The sequence below is a fragment of the Microcaecilia unicolor genome, chromosome 4 (genome assembly GCF_901765095.1).
Source record: "Microcaecilia unicolor chromosome 4, aMicUni1.1, whole genome shotgun sequence".
Lineage (NCBI taxonomy): Eukaryota > Metazoa > Chordata > Amphibia > Gymnophiona > Siphonopidae > Microcaecilia > Microcaecilia unicolor.
In genome coordinates, this window is record NC_044034.1 from 110,173,079 (window position 1) to 110,196,669 (window position 23,591).

The 23,591-nt window shown below is 47.7% G+C and overlaps 1 protein-coding gene across 5 annotated transcripts in view; it reads right to left on the reverse strand.

The window, feature by feature from the left end:
- Positions 1-23,318, reverse strand: part of DIAPH3 (diaphanous related formin 3) — a 494,215-nt gene extending 470,897 nt beyond the window's left edge. For 4 of the 5 annotated variants that reach the window (XM_030200564.1, XM_030200562.1, XM_030200559.1 and 1 more), the window contains exons 1-2: positions 23,085-23,318; positions 14,754-14,786 (exon numbers count right to left, since the gene is read on the reverse strand). In XM_030200564.1, coding sequence (XP_030056424.1) covers positions 14,754-14,786; positions 23,085-23,231 — 180 coding nt within the window. In that variant the 5' untranslated portion in view covers positions 23,232-23,318. The remainder of the gene's footprint in view (positions 1-14,753; positions 14,787-23,084) is intronic. The other variant, XM_030200561.1, reaches the window with a different exon arrangement.
- Between the last annotated feature and the right edge of the window lie 273 nt (positions 23,319-23,591).

Sequence of the window (23,591 nt, forward strand, 5' to 3'; positions counted from 1 at the left end):
TTGTGCTGGAAGCTGTAAGACTGAGCTCCCGGTGGACAATTTGGAGGTTTGGAGGCCAAATTGAGGGTGTATCCTTGCCGGACTATTTGCAGAACCCACTGATCGGAGGTTATGAGAGGCCACCTTTGGTGAAAAGCTTTCAACCTCCCCCCGACTGGCAGGTCGCCCGGCACTGACACTTGGATGTCGGCTATGCTCTGCTGGAGCCAGTCAAAAGCCCGTCCCTTGCTTTTGCTGGGGAGCCGAGGGGCCTTGCTGAGTCGCACGCTGCTGACGAGAGCGAGCGCGCTGGGGCTTAGCCTGGGCCACAGGCTGTCGAGATGGAGGATTGTACCTAAGCTTGCCAGAAGAGTAGGGACCAGTCTTCCTTCCCCCGAAAAATCTTCTACCTGTAGAGGTAGATGCTGAAGGCTGCCGGCGGGAGAACTTGTCGAATGCGGTATCCCGCTGGTGGAGATGCTCTACCACCTGTTCGACCTTCTCTCCAAAAATATTGTCCGCACGGCAAGGCGAGTCCGCAATCCGCTGCTGGAGTCTGTTCTCCAGGTCGGAGGCTCGCAGCCATGAGAGCCTGCGCATCACCACACCTTGAGCAGCGGCCCTGGACGCAACATCAAAGGTGTCATACACCCCTCTGGCCAGGAATTTTCTGCACGCCTTCAGCTGCCTGACCACCTCCTGAAAAGGCTTGGCTTGCTCAGGGGGGAGCGCATCCACCAAGCCCGCCAACTGCCGCACATTGTTCCGCATATGTATGCTCGTGTAGAGCTGGTAGGACTGAATCTTGGCCACGAGCATAGAAGAATGGTAGGCCTTCCTCCCAAAGGAGTCTAAGGTTCTAAAGTCTTTGCCCGGGGGTGCCGAAGCATGCTCCCTAGAACTCTTAGCCTTCTTTAGGGCCAAATCCACAACTCCAGAGTCATGAGGCAACTGGGTGCGCATGGATCCGGTACTGGGACTCGATCTTCTTGGGAATGTGGGGATTAGTTAGAGGTTTTGTCCAGTTCGCCAGCAATGTCTTCTTAAGGACATGGTGCATGGGTACTGTGGACGCTTCCTTAGGTGGAGAAGGATAGTCCAGGAGCTCAAACATTTCAGCCCTGGGCTCGTCCTCCACAACCACCGGGAAGGGGATGGCCATAGACATCTCCCGGACAAAGGAAGCGAAAGACAGACTCTCAGGAGGAGAAAGCTGCCTTTCAGGAGAGGGAGTGGGATCAGAGGGAAGACCTTCAGACTCCTCGTCAGAGAAATACCTGATGTCTTCCTCTTCCTCCCACGAGGCCTCACCCTCGGTGTCAGACACAAGTTCACGAACCTGTGTCTGCAACCGCGCCCGACTCGACTCCGTGGAGCCACGTCCACGATGGGGGCGTCGAGAGGTAGACTCCCTCGCCCGCATCGGCGAAGCTCCCTCCGCCGAGGTAGTCGGGGAGCCCTCCTGGGAGGCGACGGTGACCTCACCTCGGGCGATGGACCAGCCGGCGCCACGCTCGACGGTACCGGAGGCGCAAGCACCGCCGGTACCGGAGGGGTAGGGCGCAACAGCTCTCCCAGAATCTCTGGAAGAACGGCCCGGAGGCTCTCGTTCAGAGCGGCTGCAGAAAAAGGCATGGAAGTCGATGCAGGCGTCGACGTCAGAACCTGTTCCGGGCGTGGAGGCTGTTCTGGGCTGTCCAGAGTGGAGCGCATCGACACCTCTTGAACAGAGGGTGAGCGGTCCTCTCGGTGCCGATGCCTGCTGGGTGCCGATTCCCTCGGCGACCCAGAGCTCTCGGTGCCAACACGGGAAGGGGACCGGTGTCGATGCTTTTTAGATTTTTTGCGAAGCACGTCACCGGCGCTTCCCGGCACCGACGAGGAGGACGTAGAATCCAGCCGTCTCTTCCTCGGGGCCGAGATCGAAGAGGGTCGATCTCGGGGGGGCTGTACCGCAGGAGCCCTCAGGGTAGGGGGAGACCCACCCGAAGGCTCACCGCCACCAGCAGGGGAGTGGACAGCCCTCACCTGCACTCCAGACGAAGCACCACCGTCCGACGACATCAGCAGACGAGGTCCCGGTACCACCGACGTCGATGCAGTCACCCGATGTCTCGGCGCCGATGCAGAGGGTCGATGCCTCGATGCACTGGCCGCCGAGGATGAAGGTCTGGACTCTGCAGACGTCGATGCACTCGATACCCCCGGTGCCGATGCCAACGAAGAGCCCGAGAACAAAAAGTTCCACTGGGCCAACCTCGCTACCTGAGTCCGCTTCTGTAAAAGGGAACACAGACTACAGGCCTGAGGGCGGTGCTCGGCCCCCAGATACTGAAGACACAAAGCGTGCCTGTCAGTGAGCAAGATTACCCGGGCGCACTGGGTGCACTTCTTGAAGCCGCTGGAAGGCTTCGATGTCATGGGCGGAAAAATCACGCCGGCGAGATCGAAAGACGAAATGGCGAAATTTGGCACCAGCAGAAAAAAGCGGGAAGTAAATTTCGACCGGGGCCTAAGTAAGGCCTACCCCGACGACGAAAGAAAACTTACCGGGGTGAAAAACTCGAACTAGAGGAAGGGAAAAAGCCAAAAGAGGTTTTTTCCAACACTTTTGAAGCGAAACGAGTCGAAAACGACGCGCGAGGTCGACTTTTTCGGGGCACGAAACGGAAACACAACCGTCCCGAGCGCGGAGAAAAGAAGACTGGCCGGCTCAAGCCGGTTTCGGGCGGGAAGACGGCCGCGCATGCGCGGTGCGCATCGGCGCGCGAGGGCTAGCAAAGGACTTTGCTAGTGAAGATTCCGATTGGAGGGGCTGCCGTGGATGTCACCCATCAGTGAGAACAATCAGCCTGCTTGTCCTCGGAGAAACGTACAGTATACAGTCTCAGTTAACTAGCATTAGGCTTGCTTGTAGTAATCAGTCATAGTCCTCTGTACACTCTTGGGTCTGTGAGTTCCATAGACCGTCTGCCAGACAGTAAAAACTGTCATAGCACTGACATCCAGTGGCCTCCAGATAGGCCCGCACGGTGTTGAGACTCTAGCACTCTTGCAAAAGTGACAGGAGGAGGTTGTTGAATTTTGTCAGCATGTGCCTCGCTGCTCATTTCTTCATCTGTTCCATCATCAGACGCTGTTGCCTGCGTATAGGTGCATATCTCGACATCAGTGATGTCTTCAGCTATTTGTAGATCGTAATCAACAGCTACATAGCGATGGAACTCCTCTTCAGTAACACAGGCTGGGATGTGAATAACCTCTTCATCTGACGCATTTGCAACAGCTGCATCTGTTTTGTCCCTCTCCACATCCTTAAAGCTTGCCTGCTTGTAGCAGTTCAAAATGGTTGCCTGTGCAACATGATTCCAGGCTTCTTTCTGCCTATGTAGGGAATCCAACAGTGATAGATTACAAGCCAGTTCAATAGCACGTTTATCCGTTACAGTCTGGTTATCCATAACGCGCATCAGACGACATAGCACAAAAGCCCAATAATGTTGTTTGAAATTGGCTATTAAGCCCTGATCCATAGGTTGGATCACACAGGTAGTGTTTGGTGGCAGGAAGACCACCTTGACATTAGAAAGCCTGACATCATCCCTGTGTGCAGCACAATTATCAGAAAGCAGCAAAATCTGACGCTTTTGTGCCCGCATTCTAGTGTCTAACTTCTTTAGCCACTGCTTTCAAATTTCCCCAGTCATCCATGAATTTGCGTTAGCCTCGTATGACACAGGAAGTCGCTTAACTTTCTTTAAGCAAGGGGGCTGTTTGCTCTTTCCAATGACAGGGGTTCCAACTTCTCACTCCCATCCATATTGCAGCAAAGGAGGATTGTCAGTTCGTCCTTCGGTGTTTTACCTCCAGTAGTTTCAGCATGTTTGAATGCAAGTGTTCCATCAGGAATCGCTCTCCAGTAGAGACCATTTTCGTCAGAATTGAAAATGTCACGAGGTGCAAACTCGTTCAAGATGGTAGGAAGAACTGAAACAACCCAATTTTCAGCAACAAAGTCATCAGCAACTTGTTTTTCACTATGCTGTTTCTTGAATTTTATGTTGTTCCTCTCCTTCTATCTTTCCAACCTTCCAACGGTGGCTTTGATGTCGCGTCTCTCGCGCTTGCCGCGCTCTCGAGGACCTTGGCATACCTTCAGGCTTCTTCCCCAGGAGCGCGAAGTTTGTGAGTCCATAGGCCACTACTGTGGAGCGGCAGTGGCAGGCAAAATCACCTTCCAGGTAGAGAGGAAACAAGACTGGACCGGAACTCCGGACTGGAGTGCCACACCGGAACACTCGGAACTGGAACGCACTGGAGTGGGGCCCGCTGGACTGGACACACTGGAGTGGCCCCACTGGACTGGAACATACAGGAGTGAAACCCGCTGGACTGGAACACACTGGAGCGGAACCCGCGGAACTGGAACACCCTGGACCTAGGCTTCACCTACACTTGACTGCCTTTCCCCGAGGGTTGAGCCCTAAGGTTCTGGCAGCCGGTAGGACTTACAGGAACAGCAGGAATGAAGATCCAGGAGTGCCCCCTGGCACCTAGGCGAAGGCAAGGCAGACAAGCAGGGACTGTCCGGGCTCTGGCAGTCGGCAAGAATCAACACAATGACTAGTAAACTGTACCCAGGCTAATAGGAACGCTATACCTAGGTAAACCAGTCATACACAGGAACATACACAGAGCAAACTCAGGAGACTTGGAAGGCTATACACCAGCTAACAACTAAGCTATGCCCAAGCTAACAAGTCATGCACTGGAAACAACACAGACACTAGCAAAGCTTTACACAGGCTACAAGCCACATGGTGCCTAAGCTGGCTAGTCAAGTATTAGGAACAAACCCAGGGAACTAGCAAAGCTATGCACAGGCTACAAGCCAGACGGTGCCTAAGCTGGCTAGTCTGCACTAGGAACAAACACAGAGAACTAGCAGAGCTATGCACAGGCTACAAGCCAGACGGTGCCTAAGCTGGCTAGTCTACACTAGGAACAATCACAGTCTTGGGATAGTGGCTAGCAAGGGCGGCTAGTCTAACACTAGGAACAAACACAGAGAACTAGCAGAGCTATGCACAGGCTACAAGCCAGACGGTGCCTAAGCTGGCTAGTCTACACTAGGAGTGGCTAGCAAGGGCGGCTAGTCTAACACTAGGAACAAACACAGTCGTGGGATAGTGGCTAGCAAGGGCGGCTAGTCTAACACTAGGAACAAACACAGTCTTGGGATAGTGGCTAGCAAGGGCGGCTAGTCTAACACTAGGAACCAACGCAGAGAACTAGCAGAGCTATGCACAGGCTACAAGCCAGACGGTGCCTAAGCTGACTAGTCATGCACTGGAAACCAACGCAGAGAACTAGCAGAGCTATGCACAGGCTACAAGCCAGACGGTGCCTAAGCTGACTAGTCATGCACTGGAAACCAACGCAGAGAACTAGCAGAGCTATGCACAGGCTACAAGCCAGACGGTGCCTAAGCTGACTAGTCATGCACTGGAAACAAACACAGAGAACTAGCAGAGCTATGCACAGGCTACAAGCCACACGGTGCCTAAGCTAGCTAGTCATGCACTGGAAACAAACACAGAGAACTAGCAGAGCTATGCACAGGCTACAAGCCACACGGTGCCTAAGCTAGCTAGTCTACACAAACACAGAACACTAGCAAAGCTATACACAGGCTACAAGCCACACGGTGCCTAAGCTAGCTAGTCTACACAAACACAGAGCACTAGCAAAGCTATACACAGGCTACAAGCCACACGGTGCCTAAGCTAGCTAGTCTAAACAAACATAGAAACTCACACAGAGCAAACACTGAAACTGTGTACAGAGCACTCTATACACCAGGACCTTTAGATGAGATGCAAAGGCCAGGACTGTAGTCTCCAAGTGACTAATAAAGCCCATCAACACCAGAGCCACAGCTGCAGCAATCACCTTGTGACCAAACAGAGGCTTGACACTCAGAGCAGTCAGCCCATAGGAAGGAACAGCGGGAGCCATCTTGGATACTGGCAAAGAGGAGGAGGCGGCAGCCATCTTGGAAGAGGCAAAGCCCACACAGGTGAGGTTCAGTAAGGCAATCAGCACACAGAGCCAGAGAGAACCTAAGACAGACACAGACACAGAGACAAGCAGAAGCCAGCACAGACACTGACTCCCAGAAACAGGGTAAGTCTGAGGGTTGGCACGGCCACAGACGGGACATTTGAATTCAGTTAGTCCAAGACTTTCTGCTAGCTGGTTAGCTTTCTCCATAAGCAATGGACCACTGAAAGGAAACTGTCCTTGTCAGCTAATCCCGGACGAGCCCCCAAGATGTCAGCTATCGTTGTCTAGGGTGGTCCCGGAGTCCACTTCACAGAGGCAGTGGGTTCCCAAAGAATACGCAATCCACACAGATTTGGATATATAAAGTATATTATATTTGCATATATGTATTGGCTCACAGCACTTAGTACAGGAAAAAGGGTACAAGCTGTCTTGGGGTGTGTATTTAGAGGGAGGGAGAAAGAAAGGATAGGGTGTTTGTTCTAAGGAAGAAAGAAACCTTGGACTAGGGCTGTCTGAGAAGGGGGGGAGCAGAGCCAGGTGCTCTGGTGGCTAAAGATGGAGGTGTGCAGAGAAAGAAGAAACAACAAAGACAGCCCAGCAGAGTCCCGTGCCCTCTGCTGCAGGGAGAAAGAAAGAGGGAGACCTAGTGCCCTGGACACAGAGAAGTGCCCGGGGACAGAGAAAGGGGGGGCAGTAGACCCCAAGCTGAGCTCTGTGCTCTGCTGCACAGAGAAAGACAGAGAGAGCCGGAGAGCCCTAGTCTGCTTTATACCTAATAAGAACTGAGAGGGAACAGGAGGAGCAGAGAGAGATCAAAAACTTCTCTTTCCCAGTTATTTCCTTTACAGAACTCCAGATACTTTCTGAAGTCAGGAAAGGTGACAACATTGACAGGTTGTCCTGGAGCCACACTGTCTAGCTTTGGTTGCTCTGAAGCCCTGCTCCCAGATGGAACAAAAGGTATGTTAATCAAGAGTAATTGAGAAACCAAAGGGCTATCAGGCCTCTCTGAGCACCATTTGGCCCATTTCATCCTCAATGGTTCCTGCAGGAGAGGGGGGAGAGTTTATCAGAGGTCAGAAGGTGGTTTAATATTGTCAAACTGATTTCATATTAATATAAGTATGTCCAGCAATAATTTTGACCTCCTGCAATCCTGACAGTCCTGACTCGAGAAAACCACCGAAGAAGAGCATCTTCTTCTACCTCAGCTTTTCCCGCCCATTTTTGTTTCTGTTGTGGATTTGTATTGTTTTGCCAGTCTTCCAGAAGCTGGTCTTTCTGCTTCAAGACACGTGAAATTTGGCTGAGATTGACACCATATTCTTTAGCAATAGATGCTTGACTTTGTTTTGTTTTCTAATTTTTTAAGAACTTCTATTCGTTCAGCCAGTCTTACTGTTCCGCCGCGACGACAACCCCGGTGTACGCCCTAACAACAGTAAATTTGAAATCTCGTTGGTTGTCACGCACCAATCGGCTTCCATATTCCATGCGCACGCTTATGCGGAGTCTTTCCTGCAGAGAAGCAGTCTTGAGCCATGCATATAAGCAAATCTTGTACTTATCAGTGGTGCGCTAAACCGAAATTTGTCCCCATAGAAATTGATGGTGCCAAAAACGGGACCGAAGTACAACATGCAGTTAAACAGAGCATGCGCTTATCCGACGTGCACTGCATATTATATATATATATATATATATATATATATACATATATATATACACATATCCTATATAATAATTCTCACCTCCAGCGTTCTAATCTTGCTGCCTCATCAATGGAGTTGGTCTGCTAGGCTCCGTAGATCGCTGACATCACTGAACCCATTATGACACACAACCAATGGATGCACAGGAAAACGTCGGCAGGGAGGAGGAACAGAAAAAGAGAAATGTAAAGAAAAAACAGCCAGCCAGCCGCGGATACTATTATAACAACAACCGCGCTCCCGCTGCTTTCTTCCTTCAACACCAGCCTGTACTGTGCCGAGAAAAGAGGCCGAATCATGAAGACAGGATTTTTTGTTGCCACATGCGCTGCTCCGAAGCCTTTTCCCGGCACCAACATCAAGTTGTCTGCGAGCCCCGCCACTGCTTGCACTGGACGTGGGCTGCAACTCGGGGGTAAGCAATAAGGAGGGTTAGATTCAGAACAGCAGGGGACATGGTGAGCCCAGGTTTAACAACCCTCCTTGGTTGAGCCTATCTAGCCCATTGTAAGGGTTGAAGCCAGTAGGTGGAGCTTGCCGGCGTTGCAGCCACTCTCACCCAAAACAATAGCAAAAATTTATTACGAATAACGGACTGTCTCTATGCGTGGTCCATCTGTAAAAAGGGGGGATCAGAAAAATAAAGACTATAAAGGAACACCCTTGACGTGTGTTACCTTACACGAGATCTTTTGATAAAATTATTCAGATCATACAACGTCATTGGCCCTTATTAGGAATTCATTCGGTGTTTAAAGACACCCCCCGCTTTGCATTTTCTAGAGGTATGAACTTAGAATAATATGACTCCGGCGTTGGAATGTGGGCATCGTAGATGTAACCATTGTGTATATTGCCAGTATGTTATGGAGGTGAAAGAAATTAATATTCCTCATTCTACAAAACTTTATTGTTTACAATGTTGTACTGACTGACACGGAGAATTGTGTTTATGGGGTGACTTGCCCGTGTGGACTTTGGTACATCGGGTTGACCACACGCAAGATTAAGTTGAGGATTGCTCAGCATTTGAGTAATATACGTACAGCCCGTTTGGAAGCCCCTATAGTGTCTCACTGGCTTGAGTTGAAACATGCTGTGCAGGATTTGTGCTTTGTTGTTTTGGATACTATTAAATCGGATAGGGGTGGTAACATCCCTTCATTACTATTAAGGAGGGAACAACGTTTCATATTCTATTGGAATACGGTGGCCCCAGGTGGTCTTAATAAAGAAATCGAGTGGTTGAATATCTAGATGGGTATTTAAACCCCTGGGATCCCATAGCCAGTTCTGCGCATGGGTGAGCGTCCTTAAGGGCATCTTCACCTGCACATCACTGGAGTCGAGTGCCCAACCACCTTGAAGAACTGGTAAGTTTGGTTGAGAATGTTTTTTGTTTATTTTTTGTACTTGGTTGAGTGACGTTGATAGGGTGGACAGTATAACTCATTGTTATTTCGTTTAGAGCACAAGACCCCTGAAGACGCTAGTTTGTAGCGAAACATGATCATGTCGGGTCCAGGTTCTGTGGTGTATCGACTACTTATTGTGATATAATCTCATGAGGAAGATTATCAACTAACAGTTGACTGTAGTACTAATTTGGAGCTGTTGAGCCCTTATACATGGGTTGAAGATAGTCGTCCATTTAATATTGATGATTTAAAGGATATCCAACTTCAATATAGAACATTCGTATTGAAGCCCTTTGTGAGTGGAATCCAGTACACAACTTGGACGAGATTTGCTACGTGGAAAGGACTCATTTGTTGAGTGTGATTAATCAGCATTTGTTAACTCTGTTTTGATGCGTTACTCCTTATTTAGTACCAGTCTTAGTATACTTGTATCAGTTTATAATTTGTTGATTATTTGTTGAAATGTTGTATGTGTGAATTAGAGAGAATGGTAGTGTTTGTGTCTGATAAAAAAATTTTATGACTATGAGTTAACAAGACAGAACAATAAAATTAGATTTATATAAATAAAATTAAAAGATTTTTGTAATTCTAACGGTTATGTGAATGTTATTGAATACGACCAATTAGTGAGTGTGAACCTTAATTTACACTGTGTATTGCACAATTTATAAGACAAAATTCTCAACTGTTCCATAGCAGAACGGTGACACATGCTGCCAAAGAACATTATGAGTCTAATTATATGAATGAAACAACCCTAAAACCGTGTGTCAAAAAAACCATGTGTGATGAGCTTAGTGGGTTGATCTGCTAATAGCTGTTAATAGCTTGGTCATTTTATAAGTTTGTAGCATATACTGGGCTAGATTCTATTTAAAAAAAAAAAAAAAAAAAAGGATACACCTAACTGTACTTTTCAGAATACACATAAATTCCGTGCAGTTTATAGAATGTGCTGAGCACCCATTCGTGCAGAGAACTTTAGTCGGGGCAGTTATGCCAAGTAAAACTTGTAAATGAGAACGCCTAAATTAGGCCCAGGCTGGGTGTATTTTATAACAACGTGCACAGATTTTAGAAACACCAATGACACGGCCCCTTTTCAACTATGGGTCTTAAAATTGACACGCATCACATTACAGAATACGCTTAGTTGTGTGCGTAAATTCTAATTAAAGCCAATTAGTGTAAATAATTGCTTGCTAATTGGCAGTTATTGGTGCCAAATGGCTTGTTAACGAATTAAGCTGCGCATGCAAATCCAGAATATCACTTGATTTAAACTCAACTTAAATCACGCTATACAGAATCCAGGGGATTATATATGCTCTAGGATCATTGTATTTGTTAGATGCACTGAACTAAATTTGGGTACATGCGGTCTATAACTGCTAACTAACATTATGTAATTAGTATTGTTATTTGTAGGTTCCCCCTTTAAAATCCTAAGTAGACTATTTCTAAGAGCTAAATTACTATCTGATACAGATGTCCTAACTTTCTAGCCTTCCAATTAGTTCAAGGGCCTACAAAACAGAGATTAGGCCAGGGGAGGGCAGGAGGGAATTAAACTCTAAACTGAGGTTTCCTGTGACCATCAGCTCTTCTCTTCACTGATGCAATGGTAAATGCTAGAATAATCCCTTAACTACTAGCCCATGAAATGGTTAGAGACTTTAAATGCTAAAACAAACCAAAAAAAAACCCTATTCTTTAAACTGCCTTTGCTTAAAAAAACAGAGTAATTTAAAAATAAAAGATGGAGATTATTTAACACCAACTGGCTTATTTTTGAAAGAGAAGGCCGCCCATCTTTCGACACAAATCGGGAGATGGGCGTCCTTCTCTCAGGGTCGCCCAAATCGGCATAATCGTAAGCCGATTTTGGGCGTCCCCCAACTGCTTCCCGTTGCGGGGACGACCAAAGTTCCCGGGGCGTGTCGGAGGCGTAGCGAAGGTGGGACTGGGGTGTGCATAACAGATGGGCGTCCTCGAGCGATAATGGAAAAAAGAAGGGCGTCCCTGACGAGCACTTGGCCAACTTTACTTGGTCCATTTTTTCTTACGATCAAGCCTCAAAAAGGCGCCCGAACTGACCAGATGACCACCGGAAGGAAATCGGGGATGACCTCCCCTGACTCCCCAGTGGTGACTAACCCCCTCCCACCCTAAAATAAACAACTGTAAAAACTTTTTTTGCCAGCCTCAAATATACTCAGGTCCATCGTAGCAGTATGCAGGTCGCTGGGGGAGGAGGTGTGTGTGTCAGCAGAGGCATAGCGAAGGAATGGACGTCCTGAACTGCCCCCCCCCCCCCCACAGGGACGGCCAAATTTCAAGAAAGTGGAGTGGAGGAGTGACCTAGTGGTTAGAGCACTGGTCTTGCAATCCAGAGGTGGCCAATTCAAATCCCACTGCTGCTACTTGTGATACAAAATCCAAATAAATAAAGGGGGTGTCGGAGGCACAGCAAAGGCATGGACATCCTTCTCACAGAAACATCCAGGCATGGACGTCTTTCTCACAGAAACTTCCACATTTTGGACGTCCTCAACTACTATCGCAGGGACGGAGGCATAGTAAAGGACGTCCTTCACCCATACCCTAAAAAAAAAAAAGACATCCCTAACGAGCACTTGGACGTTTTCACCTGGACTTGTATTTTTCTAAGGTTGTAGACAGCATTTAAACACGCAGCTTTTCTGCATGTATGAAGCTGTCTTTGGCATGCGCAGAGCAACCACACATAAATGCTTGGCTGCTCTGCATTGGCTTCCCTTCCTTAGGAAGGAAATCGTGTGCAAATGAGTTAACAGTGAGCAGCTCATTGGCATGTGATTTCCTTCATGCATGCTCATTCCTTTCCAAATCGCTAAGGGATCGGTAAGGGAAGGGCTTTTTCCGTTCAGTTAGTGCATCAGTTAGTCCACTGCAGTGCCCCCTAGGGTGCTCAGCTGGTGTCCTGGCATGTCAGGGGAACCAGTGCACTATGAATGCTGGCTCCTCCCACGACCAAATGAGTTGGATTTGGTCATTTTTGAGATGGGCGTCCTCAGTTTCCATTATGGCTGAAAACCAGGGACGACCATCTCTAAGGTCGACCATCTCAATATTTATGCCAACCATCTCTAAGGTCGACCTAAATGTTGAGATTTGGGCGTCCCCAACCGTATTATCAAAACGAAAGATGGACGCCCATCTTGTTTCGATAATACGGGTTTCCCCGCCCCTTCGCGGGGACGCCCTGCAAGGATGCCCTCAGGAAAACTTGGCCGCCCCGTTCAATTATGCCCCTCCAAGTCTACCTTTCTCCAAATTTAATAGCAATTTCCCATCAAATAAATTACCAGTAAAGCTCTGTCCTGCTCTATAAGTCCCCTCACAGCACTTCTTCTACACCAGTCCAACCTACACCATCTGTGGAGGAAGAGAAATACCACCAGGTTCTAGGCTGCACCACTCCTTATATTAGCGATGCCACGGAAGAGTTCAGTTTTCTCTGCCTCCATCTGCTGGTAAAGTGGAATAACCCTTTGGTCTGGATTTGTCAAACAGGTTGAAAAAGGAAAGAACATTGTTGCCCAACTCAAGTTCAAGGAACACCTTGATGACCCACAAAACTTCTGGAATAATATTCTCTGGACAGATGGAGTAAAAAAAAAAAAAAAAACTTTTTGGTCAGAGCAGCAGTTTTGTTTGGTAAAAAATCAATCAAACACTGCCTTCCAAAACAAGATCCACATCCTGTCAAGCATCGCAGTGGAAGTAGCATGGTGTGGAACTGTCTGTTGCATCAGGACCTGCCACTACTGATAGAGCAGGAATTCAGCTTTATGTAAAAATAGTCAAGAAGAGAAGTCCATGCATCCAAGAGCTGAAGCCAAGCCAAAACATATCATACCGCAAAACCATCATAAACATTCAATGATATCACTACAGAATATCACCTTACAAGACTGGGCATTAAAAGGCAGATGATGTTTAATGTGAGCAAGTGCAAAGTGATGCATGTGGGAAAGAGGAACCTGAACTATAGCTACGTAATGCAAGGTTCCATGTTAGGAGTCACCGACCAAGAAAGGGATCTCAGCATCGTTGTTGATGATACATTGAAAACCTCTGCTCAGTGTGCTGCGGCTGCTAAGAAAGCAAATAGAATGTTAGGTGTTATTAGGAAAGGAATGGAAAACAAAAGTGAGGACAATATAATACCTTTGTATCGATCCATGGTGCGACCTCACATTGAATACCGTGTTCAATTCTGGTCGCTGAATCTCAAAAAACATATAGTGGAACTAGAAAAATGCAGAGAAGGGCGACGAAAATTATAACGGGGATGGGACAACTTCTCTATGAGGAAAGGCTGAAGCATCTAGGGCTCTTCAGCTTAGAGAAAAGGCAGTTGAGGGGAGATATGATAAAGGTCTATAAAATAATGAGTGGAGTGAAGTGGAATGGGTAGACATGAAGCGTCTGTTTACGCTTTCCAAAAATACTGGGGACTAGGGGGCATGCGATGAAGCTACAAAGTAGTAAATTTAATACAAATCTGAGAAAAGTTTTCTTCACTCAGCGTATAATTAAACTCTGGAATTCGTTGCCAGAGAATGTGGTAAAGGCGGTTAGCTTAGAGGGTTTAAAAAAAGGTCTTGACGGCTTCCTAAAGGAAAAGTCCATAGACCATTATGAAGTTGACTTGGGGAAAGGGGAAAATCCACTGCTTATAAGCAGCATAAAATGTATTGAACTTTTTGGGGATCTTGCCAGGTATTTGTGACCTGGATTGGCCACTGTTGGAAACAGGATGCTGGGCTTGATGGACCTTTGGTCTGTCCCAGTGTGGCAATACTTATGAATGGCTTTAGAGGAGGAATTTCATGTTTTGAATTGATGTCCCAACCTAAACCCTATTGAAATGTAATGGCAAGACCTGAAGTGAACAGTTCAGTCAAGGAAACCTTCTCATGTCACAGAGTTGTAAAAGCTCAGTGCAGATGAATTGGCCAAGATTCCTCATGAGGGATGAGAGACTCAGATACAGGAAACATTTTGTAGACGTTACTGATATTTGAGTTCATATACTTTTTCCACACAAGGATATTTATTGTTAAATCATCAAAATATATGTCTTTGTCCAAGTTATTTATTCAGTGGGGTATCCTCCTCTTAATCAAGGTTTAGATTAGGATCTCATATTTTAGTATAATTTGTAACCCATCCTACAGGTTTTGCAAACTCTCACCACTACAGACTTGCTCTTCAAAATAGTAAGATACACAAATTAATGACAATGTAATACATGTTTAAAATTGAAGTTCAGTAAAGTAAAAATTTAACCTTAAGCAATGTTTAAAGCACTTGCCATGCAAGCTGCACATAAAAGCCATACACAGCATAAGCAATACTGCATGCAATTAAATATAAAGATCAAATAAAAATACAATTCCAATTATATTTCAAAAGCTTTATTTCATCAAACAGAAGTTAGAAAGCAATTTCCTGTATATAAAAGATGTTCATGCATTGTTAGTCACAAGCATTACAGAAGACAAATTGTAAGTAACCTTACCACATCATCTGTCAGAGTCCTAAAGTTTAAATGCTGTAGAATAAGAAAAGAAATATACCTATCAAGCACAAAATTTGCAAATACAAAAATTAACATTTTATTCTGTACAAACCTGAACTGTTTTAGAAAACAGATATGCAAAAATAAAAGTCAAGTTGCTTAACTTATGTATACCTCAAGCACAAGATATATTAGTACTCATATGTGTGATGTCATCTGACAGAGCCCAAGCCAGAAAAAGCAAAACAAAAACAAAATAGAAAAGCCACTCAGGGTTTCCTAGAGCAGCACATCACAGGTTTGGGTCTTCCTGCACCAAGGTCATCCTGCATATCAACTCAGTTTCATACATAGCTGTTTTTAGAAGCAGGTGGGTTCGCTCGGAGGAGGGAAAGGTGAGTAGTGGAGTGCCTCAGGGATCGGTGCTGGGGCCGATTCTGTTCAATATATTTGTGAGTGACATTGCCGAAGGGTTAGAAGGTAAAGTTTGCCTATTTGCGGATGATACTAAGATTTCCAACAGAGTGGACACTCGGGAGGGAGTGGAAAGCATGAAAAGGGATCTGAGGAAGCTAGAAGAATGGTCTAAGGTTTGGCAATTAAAATTCAATGCGAAGAAATGCAAAGTGATGCATTTAGGGAGTAGAAACCCACGAGAGACTTATGTGTTAGGCGGTGAGAGTCTGATAGGTACTGAGGGGGAGAGGGATCTTGGGGTGATAGTATCCGAGGATCTGAAGGCGACGAAACAGTGTGACAAGGCGGTGGCCGAAGCGAGAAGGTTGCTAGGCTGTATAGAGAGGTGTGATCAGCAGAAGAAAGGAAGTGTTGATGCCCCTGTACAAGTCGTTGGTGAGGCCCCACCTGGAGTATTGTGTTCAGTTTTGGAGGCCGTACCTTGCGAAGGATGTTAAAAAAACGGAAGCGGTGCAAAGAAAAGCTACGAGAATGGTATGGGATTTGCGTTCCAAGACGTATGAGCAAAGACTTGCTGACCTGAACATGTATACCCTGGAGGAAAGGAGGAACAGGGGTGATATGATACAGACGTTCAAATACTTGAAAGGTATTAATCCGCAAAAAAATCTTTTCCGGAGATGGGAAGGCGGTAGAACGAGAGGACATGAAATGAGATTGAAGGGGGGCAGACTCAAAAAAGATGTCAGGAAGTATTTTTTCACGGAGAGGGTGGTGGATGCTTGGAATGCCCTCCCGCGGGAGGTGGTGGAGATGAAAACGGTAACGGAATTCAAACATGTGTGGGATATGCATAAAGGAATCCTGTGCAGTAGGAATGGATCCTCAGAAGCTTAGCCAAAATTGGGTGCCGGAGCAGGTGGGGGAAGAGAGGTTGGTGGTTGGGAGGCGAGGATAGTGGAGGGCAGACTTATACGGTCTGTGCCAGAGCCGGTGATGGGAGGCGGGACTGGTGGTTGGGAGGCGGGAAATACTGCTGGGCAGACTTGTACCCTGAAAAAGGCAGGTACAAATCAAGGTAAGGTATACACATATGAGTTTATCTTGTTGGGCAGACTGGATGGACCATGCAGGTCTTTTTCTGCCGTCATCTACTATGTTACTAATATACTGCTGTTCTCGTTAAGGAGAAATTAGACTTTACCTGCTAATTTGCTTTCCTTTAGTCCCTCCGTATCGGCCCAGGATTGGACTAATGGGTTATGCACTCCTTCCAGCAGGTGGAGACTGAGAACCTCTGACTCTAGAGAGCCAATAAGAACCCTGGCCAAGTGACCTTAGATTCAGTAATTGACTAACAAAGCAGAAAAAAGGAGAGATAGAACTACCCTCTGTGCTCCCTGGGAACTAAGCAGCCACTATAGTACTCACTCAGAGAAATATGCTTAGACGACCCGACGATGCCGCATGTCATCTGCTCACACCCAACTCCCCCGGAGAAGTGGTATGACAAAGGGGAACATTGCACACAGAACATCCCCTAGAGAGAAAGGAAATTACCAATTCATTTTAGAATTAACAATGCGGAAAACAACTCTGTCCTCAAAAGAGAACTACAACCTATATACAAGAAACTACACTGAAACAATTACGGGAGGGACCTGGGCCAGTCCGGAGGGACTAAAGGAAAGCAAATTAGCAGGTAAGATCTAATATCTCCTTCCTTAGCGTCCCTCTGGACTGGCCCAGGATTGGACTGATGGGAAATAAAGTAGTACCCTTAAGGGAGGGACCCTAGCAAGCCCGCCGTTAGGGCCCGCGTAGCAAAAGCTGCTTCCTGCCGACGCTGCACATCCAGTCTGTAGTGCTTGGAAAAAGAATGCAGGGAGGCCCAAGTTGCTGCCTTACAAATGTCCATAGGTGGCACCAAAAATCGTTTCGCTCAAGAAGCCGCTTGCCCCCTAGTGGAGTGGGCTTTAACTCCTTTCAGAATCAATTTCCCAGCAAGGAGATAAGCGGAAGCTATCATCTCCTTAAGCTATCTAGAAATAGTGGGTTTCGAAGCCACCAAGCCATTACGTGGACCACCGAGCAGCACAAACAGACGATTCGTGTGCCGGAATTCCTCAGTAACCTTAAGATAGTACTTAAGGAGTCTCTTAATGTCTAAAGTGCGTAATTTCTTCTGTTCCTCCGAACTTGAAGACCCCAGCACCGGTAAGATGACCAATTGATAAAGATGAAACCTCAATACCACTTTGGGTAGAAATGAAGGAACCGAACGCAACTCCACACAGTCCCTGGAAAATTCCAAAAAAAGTAGACCGGCAGGAAAGAGCTTGTAGCTCAGAGACTCGCCAAGCTGAAGCAATGGCCACCAAAAACACTGCCTTAAGAGTTAAATCCTTAAGCAAACAAGAAGATAACGGCTCAAAGGGAAATCTCGTGAGGGCAGACAGTACCAAGTTGAGATCCCAAGCAGGGAAAACTGTTCAAGTCGGTGGACGAAGAAGACCAACACCCTTCAAGAAACACAACACATCTGGGTGACTCGCCAGCGATTTACCTTGAATCCGACCTTGGAAGCAGGATAGTGCCACCACCTACACTTTAAGAGAAGCAAGAGCTAGACCTTTCTCAAAACCAAGCTGCAGAAAATCCAAAATTTCCCCCAAGGAGGCCCGGAACGGAGAAACACCACAGCCTGCACACCAGTCCTTGAAAATCCACCAAGTGCGCACATAATTCAGAGACGTAAACCGACGACGAGACTGTAACATGGTAGTGATCACTGAAGGCGAGTAACCTCTTTTTCTTAAACGACCCCGTTCAAGAGCCAGGCCGTAAGACAAAATTGAGCCAGATCTGGATGAGGAACAGGCCCTTGAACCAGACGGTCGCTCAGAACCAGGAGACGAAGAAGAGGGGCGACCCGAAGCCGCTGAAGATCTGTGTACCATGGCCTCTGAGGCCAATCTGGAGCAACAAGAATCACCAGTCCTCTGTGTGCTTCGACTCTTTGAAGAAGACGCCCCACCAGAGGCCACGGGAGAAACGCGTAGAGGAGACCGGCAGGCCACTGCTGTAGGAGGGCATCTATCCCTTCCGCCTTTAAACCTTTTCGATGGCTGAAAAATTGGAATACCTTTGCATTGAGACTGAAGGCAAACAGATCCATCTGAGGAGTTCCCCACTGAGCTACGATCAACCGATACGCCTGCGGACCTAGAGACCATTCTCCCGGAGCGAGGGTGTGTCGACTTAGAAAATCCGCCTGGACGTTCTCTACTCCCGCTACATGCGAGGCTGAAATGGCGGTGAGGTGACACTCCGCCCAGGACATGAGCCTCAAGTTGCAACAGGTGACTTTTCGTTCTCCCCTGACGGTTGACATGGGCTATCGTGGTAGCGTTGTCCGAGAGAACTTGAACCACCCCGCCAACTAACCACGGCAGAAATGCTTCTAGAGTCAGGCAAATCGCCCTGGTCTCCAACAAACTGATCGAGAGGGAAGACTCCAGTCGACCAGAGGCCCTGGGCAACCCTCCCCAAGCAATGGGCTCCCCAGCCCTTGAGAATGGCATCCGTCGTGACCACTAACCACTGGTGAGATTGCCCGTCCAAGCAACCAATGAAGGCTTCTGCGCTCCAGAGAACACAAGGACAAGCGCACCAGAGGAGAGTCTGTTTGAGGAGACCACCTTGAAAGCAAAGAAGCTTGGAGAGGTCTCATATGAGCTCTGGCCCACGGAACTACCTCTATCGTCACAGTCATGTAACCTAGAACCTGCAGATAGTCCTGAGAACAGGATATGAGAGAGCGAAGCAAATGCTGAATCTGATCCAGCAACTTTAGAATTCTGCCCTGAGGAAGAAAAATCCGACCTTGTGCGGTGTCAAAAGCGACCCCTAAGTACTCCAGGTAATGCGAGGGTACCAACTGGCTCTTGGACGCATTGACTACCCAACCGAGGGACTGCAAAAACACACCACCCAATTCGTGACCTGCAGACTTTCGCGATAGAACTTTGCCCTGATTTGCCAGTCTAAGTACGGATGGACCAAAATATCTTCCTTTCTGAGCACCGCTACTACCAACATAACCTTGGTGAAAATGCAAGGAGCCATAGCCAGACCAAAGGGCAGCACCCGAAACTGAAAATGCTGATTTTGAACCGCAAATCTCAGAAACCTCTGATAGGCGACCCGGATCTGGATGTGCAGATAAGCCTCTGTCAGGTCCAAAGCTGTAAGGAACTCTCCCGACCGTCGTACAACTATGACAGACGGTAGAGTTTCCATTCGAAAACTGGAGACATTGAGGGCCTTATTGACTGCCTTGAGATCTAAAATTGGACGAAAGGAACCCTCTTTCTTCGGAACCACAAAATTGAATATCGACCTAGCCCGCACTCTGCAGGGGAACTGGACAAATAGCCTGAAGATGCAAAAGCCTCTGAAGAGTGTCCCGAACCGCCCACGCTTTGAGGCGGGACCGGCAGGGAGACTCCAAAAAGGCGTCCGTGAGAGGACTGGCGAATTCTAAGGCATACCCGTCACGAATAACCTCCAAGACCCAGTAATCTGGGCCCACCTCTGGAAAAACTGCGACAACCGAGCTCCCACTGGAACCAGAGGAGGAACCCACACACCTTCATTGGGAAGGACGGGCAGAGGACTGAAAAGAGGATCCGGAATCACGGGAGCCTTGAAAGGACTGATTCCTTTGGAAAAACCTGGACCTCTGGGTCTGGTTCCCCAGTCCAGGACAGAACCTGCAGAAGTCCCACATACGGCCCCGACCAAACAAAAAACCCCGCCCAGAAAATCAAGGCCTATCCTCTGGAAGACGAAGGATCTTGGTATCCCCTAAACTACGCACCAACTTATCCAATTCTTCCCCAAACAGGAAGGAACCCCTGAAAGGGAACTTACTCAACTTAGATTTGGAAGCTGCATCCGCCGACCATCCCTGCAACCACAGAGAGCGGCGAGCTACCACCCCCAAAGCCAACAACTTTGAGGAGGCCCACAATAAATCATAAAAGGTGTCCACCAGAAAGGCCGAACCCATCTCACTCTTGACGACCTCAGTGTCGAGAGTGGGCAAATCATCTGAAGTTCTGTCTAGTACTCTTTCTGCCCAGCGAAAACATGCCCTGGCAACCAGTGAGCCGCAGATGGCAGCCTACACAGCCAAAGAAATAACATCAAAACTTTGCCAGAGGACAGCATCCAGCTGCCAGTCCTGGACGTCTTTCAGTGCCGTGCCGCCATCCACTGGAACCGTATTGCGGTTGGTCACTGCCGAGACAACCGCGTCCACAACCGGAACCTTTAAGAGGTATTTGTCCACATCCGGTACTGGGTTAAGACGAGACATGGCCCTGGAAGGACGAAAGGCAGAGTCTGGAATATCCCATTGACTCTGAATATAGTCCCGAATGTCCTGATGCATAGTAAAAGTCCGCCCCGCAGATCTGACACCTTTAACCAACAAATCCATCTTACGGACCTCAGGGACTAAGTGCTGCTCCTCCTCAAAATGGAGGGTGGAGGCTACCAAAGAAATGAGCTCTTGTAAATCATCCTTATGAAAGATACAGAGTACCGATGGATCTTCCCCCAGAGGAAAGAGGTTACCCCCGGACTCTGAAGGGACAGAGTCCTCCCAATGTCCCTCTGACAGCCTCTCCTCTTCCTCCAAAAGGGGCATATCTACCTCTGTATCCAATACCAGGTCTTCCTCCGCCTTCCAGGAGACCCTAGCCCTTTTGGAGGGGGCCAACTGACTAGGAAGGGAGCCCCTCCGAAGTACTGGGCCCAGCTCCTGCCTTTTTCATCAAAAACGCCTGGTACATCTGCAGGACAAACTCAGGGGTAAAACCACCTTCCTGAGAGCCTACAGAACGTACCAAGGCCGCTGCATCCTGCCCCATAAACGTTTGGGGTTTTTTTTTAAACTATGTAAAGAGAACCAAGAGAGACTAAAGAGCTGACCTCCTTCCACCTGCTGGAGACTGAGATTACAGAATCTAAGGTCACTTGGCCAGGGCTCTTATTGGCTCTCTAGAGTCAGAAGCTCTCAGTCCCATCTGCTGGAAGGAGTGCACAACCCATCAGTCCAATCCTGGGCCAGTCTGGAGGGACGCTAAGGAAATACCTGTTACAGGTAAGCAATGACTCTGGGCAAGTCACTTAACCCTCCATTGCCCCATGTAAGCCGCATTGAGCCTGCCATGAGTGGGAAAGCGCGGGGTACAAATGTAACAAAAAAAAAAAACCTTGCTCTTTCTGAAAACAAAAGGATACACCATCCTCACCAGTGGTAATTACTTGCTACAGAATTGAAGTGATTTTTTTAAAAAGGGAGGAACAGAAAAAACACCAGTGGATATAAAACACTGAATCGCCTGTTTACTGTTTCCAAAAATACAAGGACTAGGGGGTATGCAATGAATCTACTAAGTAGTAAATTGAAAACAAAAATCATGAGAAAATATTTCTTCACTCAACATGTAATTAAACTCTGGAATTCAAGTTAAACTTGGTAAAATTTAAAAATGGTTTGGCCAATTTCCTAAAAGTCCATAAGCTATTAAGATGGACATAGGAAAATACACTGCTTATGTCTAGGATGAGCAACATATAATCTGTTTTACTTAGGATCTAGCCAGATACTTGGACATGGATTGACCACTGTTGGAAACAGAATACTGGGCTTGAGGGACCTCCAGTTTGGCAATGCTTATGTCCTTAATTGTTTGATGGCAGTTAGCTTTTATTTCTTCATCTATGATATATGAAGAATCTGATGATGTGTGTATTTTTTGTGTGTGCCATGTCAGTCATGCATCCTTAAGTTTTGGATATCTTGATATGAGCAGAACATCTGCATCCTGTTTTCCTAGTCCTTGCCTTTTCTCAAAGCCATTTATCATGACACACTACCTCTTCAAGGATCTACATATAGAGCCTATGCATTTCTATGGTCAACACTGGCGTGGTATGGGAAAGGGAGTGGGAAAATACTACTGGAGAGGAAGAGGGAGTGCTGGGTAAGGAGGAAAGAAGGATGGGAGAAAGAGCTGGCTTTTGGGGGGAATAACTATATATAGATATACAGAGAGAGATGCAAATGAATATGTTAATATCCCTGCCCCATCCTTTGCCGCCCCCCCCCCCCCCAAAAAAAAAAAAATAAAACAAACTAGGCCCATGTACAAAGTAAAACAAATCATTCCCGCACCAGTGTTGCCAGGTGGGCGGTTTTACCGCCCAATTGGGCGGTTTTCCGCGACCCGCCACGGGAAATTTTTGCCCGTGGCGGGTTGCGGTTTTTTGGGCTGCTTTTTGGGCTTCAGGGCGGTTTTTTGGGCGGCTTTTTCGGCCGCGGGGGCGGGGTTAGTGACGTTTTTGGGCGGGGTTAGTGACGTAGGAGGCGGGGGCGATGACGTGGGAGGCGGGGCCGATGACGGGGGAGGCGGGGGTGATGACGCAGGGGTGGGGTGTCAGGGGCGGGGTTTGAGTTTGGGCGGGTTTTGGGCGGTTTTTGTGCTGGATTGGGTAGGAAAAAAATTTTCCACCTGGCAACACTGTCCCGCACATTCCTTTCATGGGCGTTCAAGTTGCCAAGCCAGACAGACTTAGAAACTGAGCTCTCCTCTCAATTACAGTTTGCTCCCACCCGTACCTGTGGCGAGACACATGTATTATAAACACACAAATGCATTAGTTATTGAAAAGATCAAGCGATGAACAAGTTGATTTTAGTCGCTGCCAGGTTATCTGCCGTCCCGCTAAGAGAATAAAGTGCAAGGAAAGACGGTGCCAGCGCCGTGAAGAAACGGCATAACAGGGAACCGGGAAACCTACGCCTAAATCAGGGAAAGTGACCACGATCAGAATACTCACAAACTTAGAAACCTTCTTCTCGGCTTCATCGCCTCCGCCGGAGGATGCGCTCGCGGACTGCCCTCCAGCATGGGCGCGTTTGCGGCTCAACTTATTCTCTCTACCGGGAGCAGGCGAAAGGTCTCGGGAGGGACGACGCGACTCCATCTTCCCCCGTGAGGGGGGACCTTGTTGGGAGCGCCGACTTAATCCAGCCACGAACCAGCAGCACCCGATACTCTACCCGAAACACCCTGTGTACCCTCCTCCCTGACAGCTTCAAAAACCACCAATATCCAAATGTTCCCGCCACACTGGCCACGCCCAACGTCGTAACCCTAGACCAATGGGGAGAAACAAGCCTCCTCCAGAAACTGTACGTGGAACGCAAGTTCCAAACAGTTTGCATTCCAAACCTCTTTTTTAAATTTCCATCACGCTGCCCTGGGATTGGTCAGTAGATGAGGCAGTGCCGTGGCCGGTACAAAAGGGAACTAGTTGAAATGTATCACAAATTCTTATGAGTGT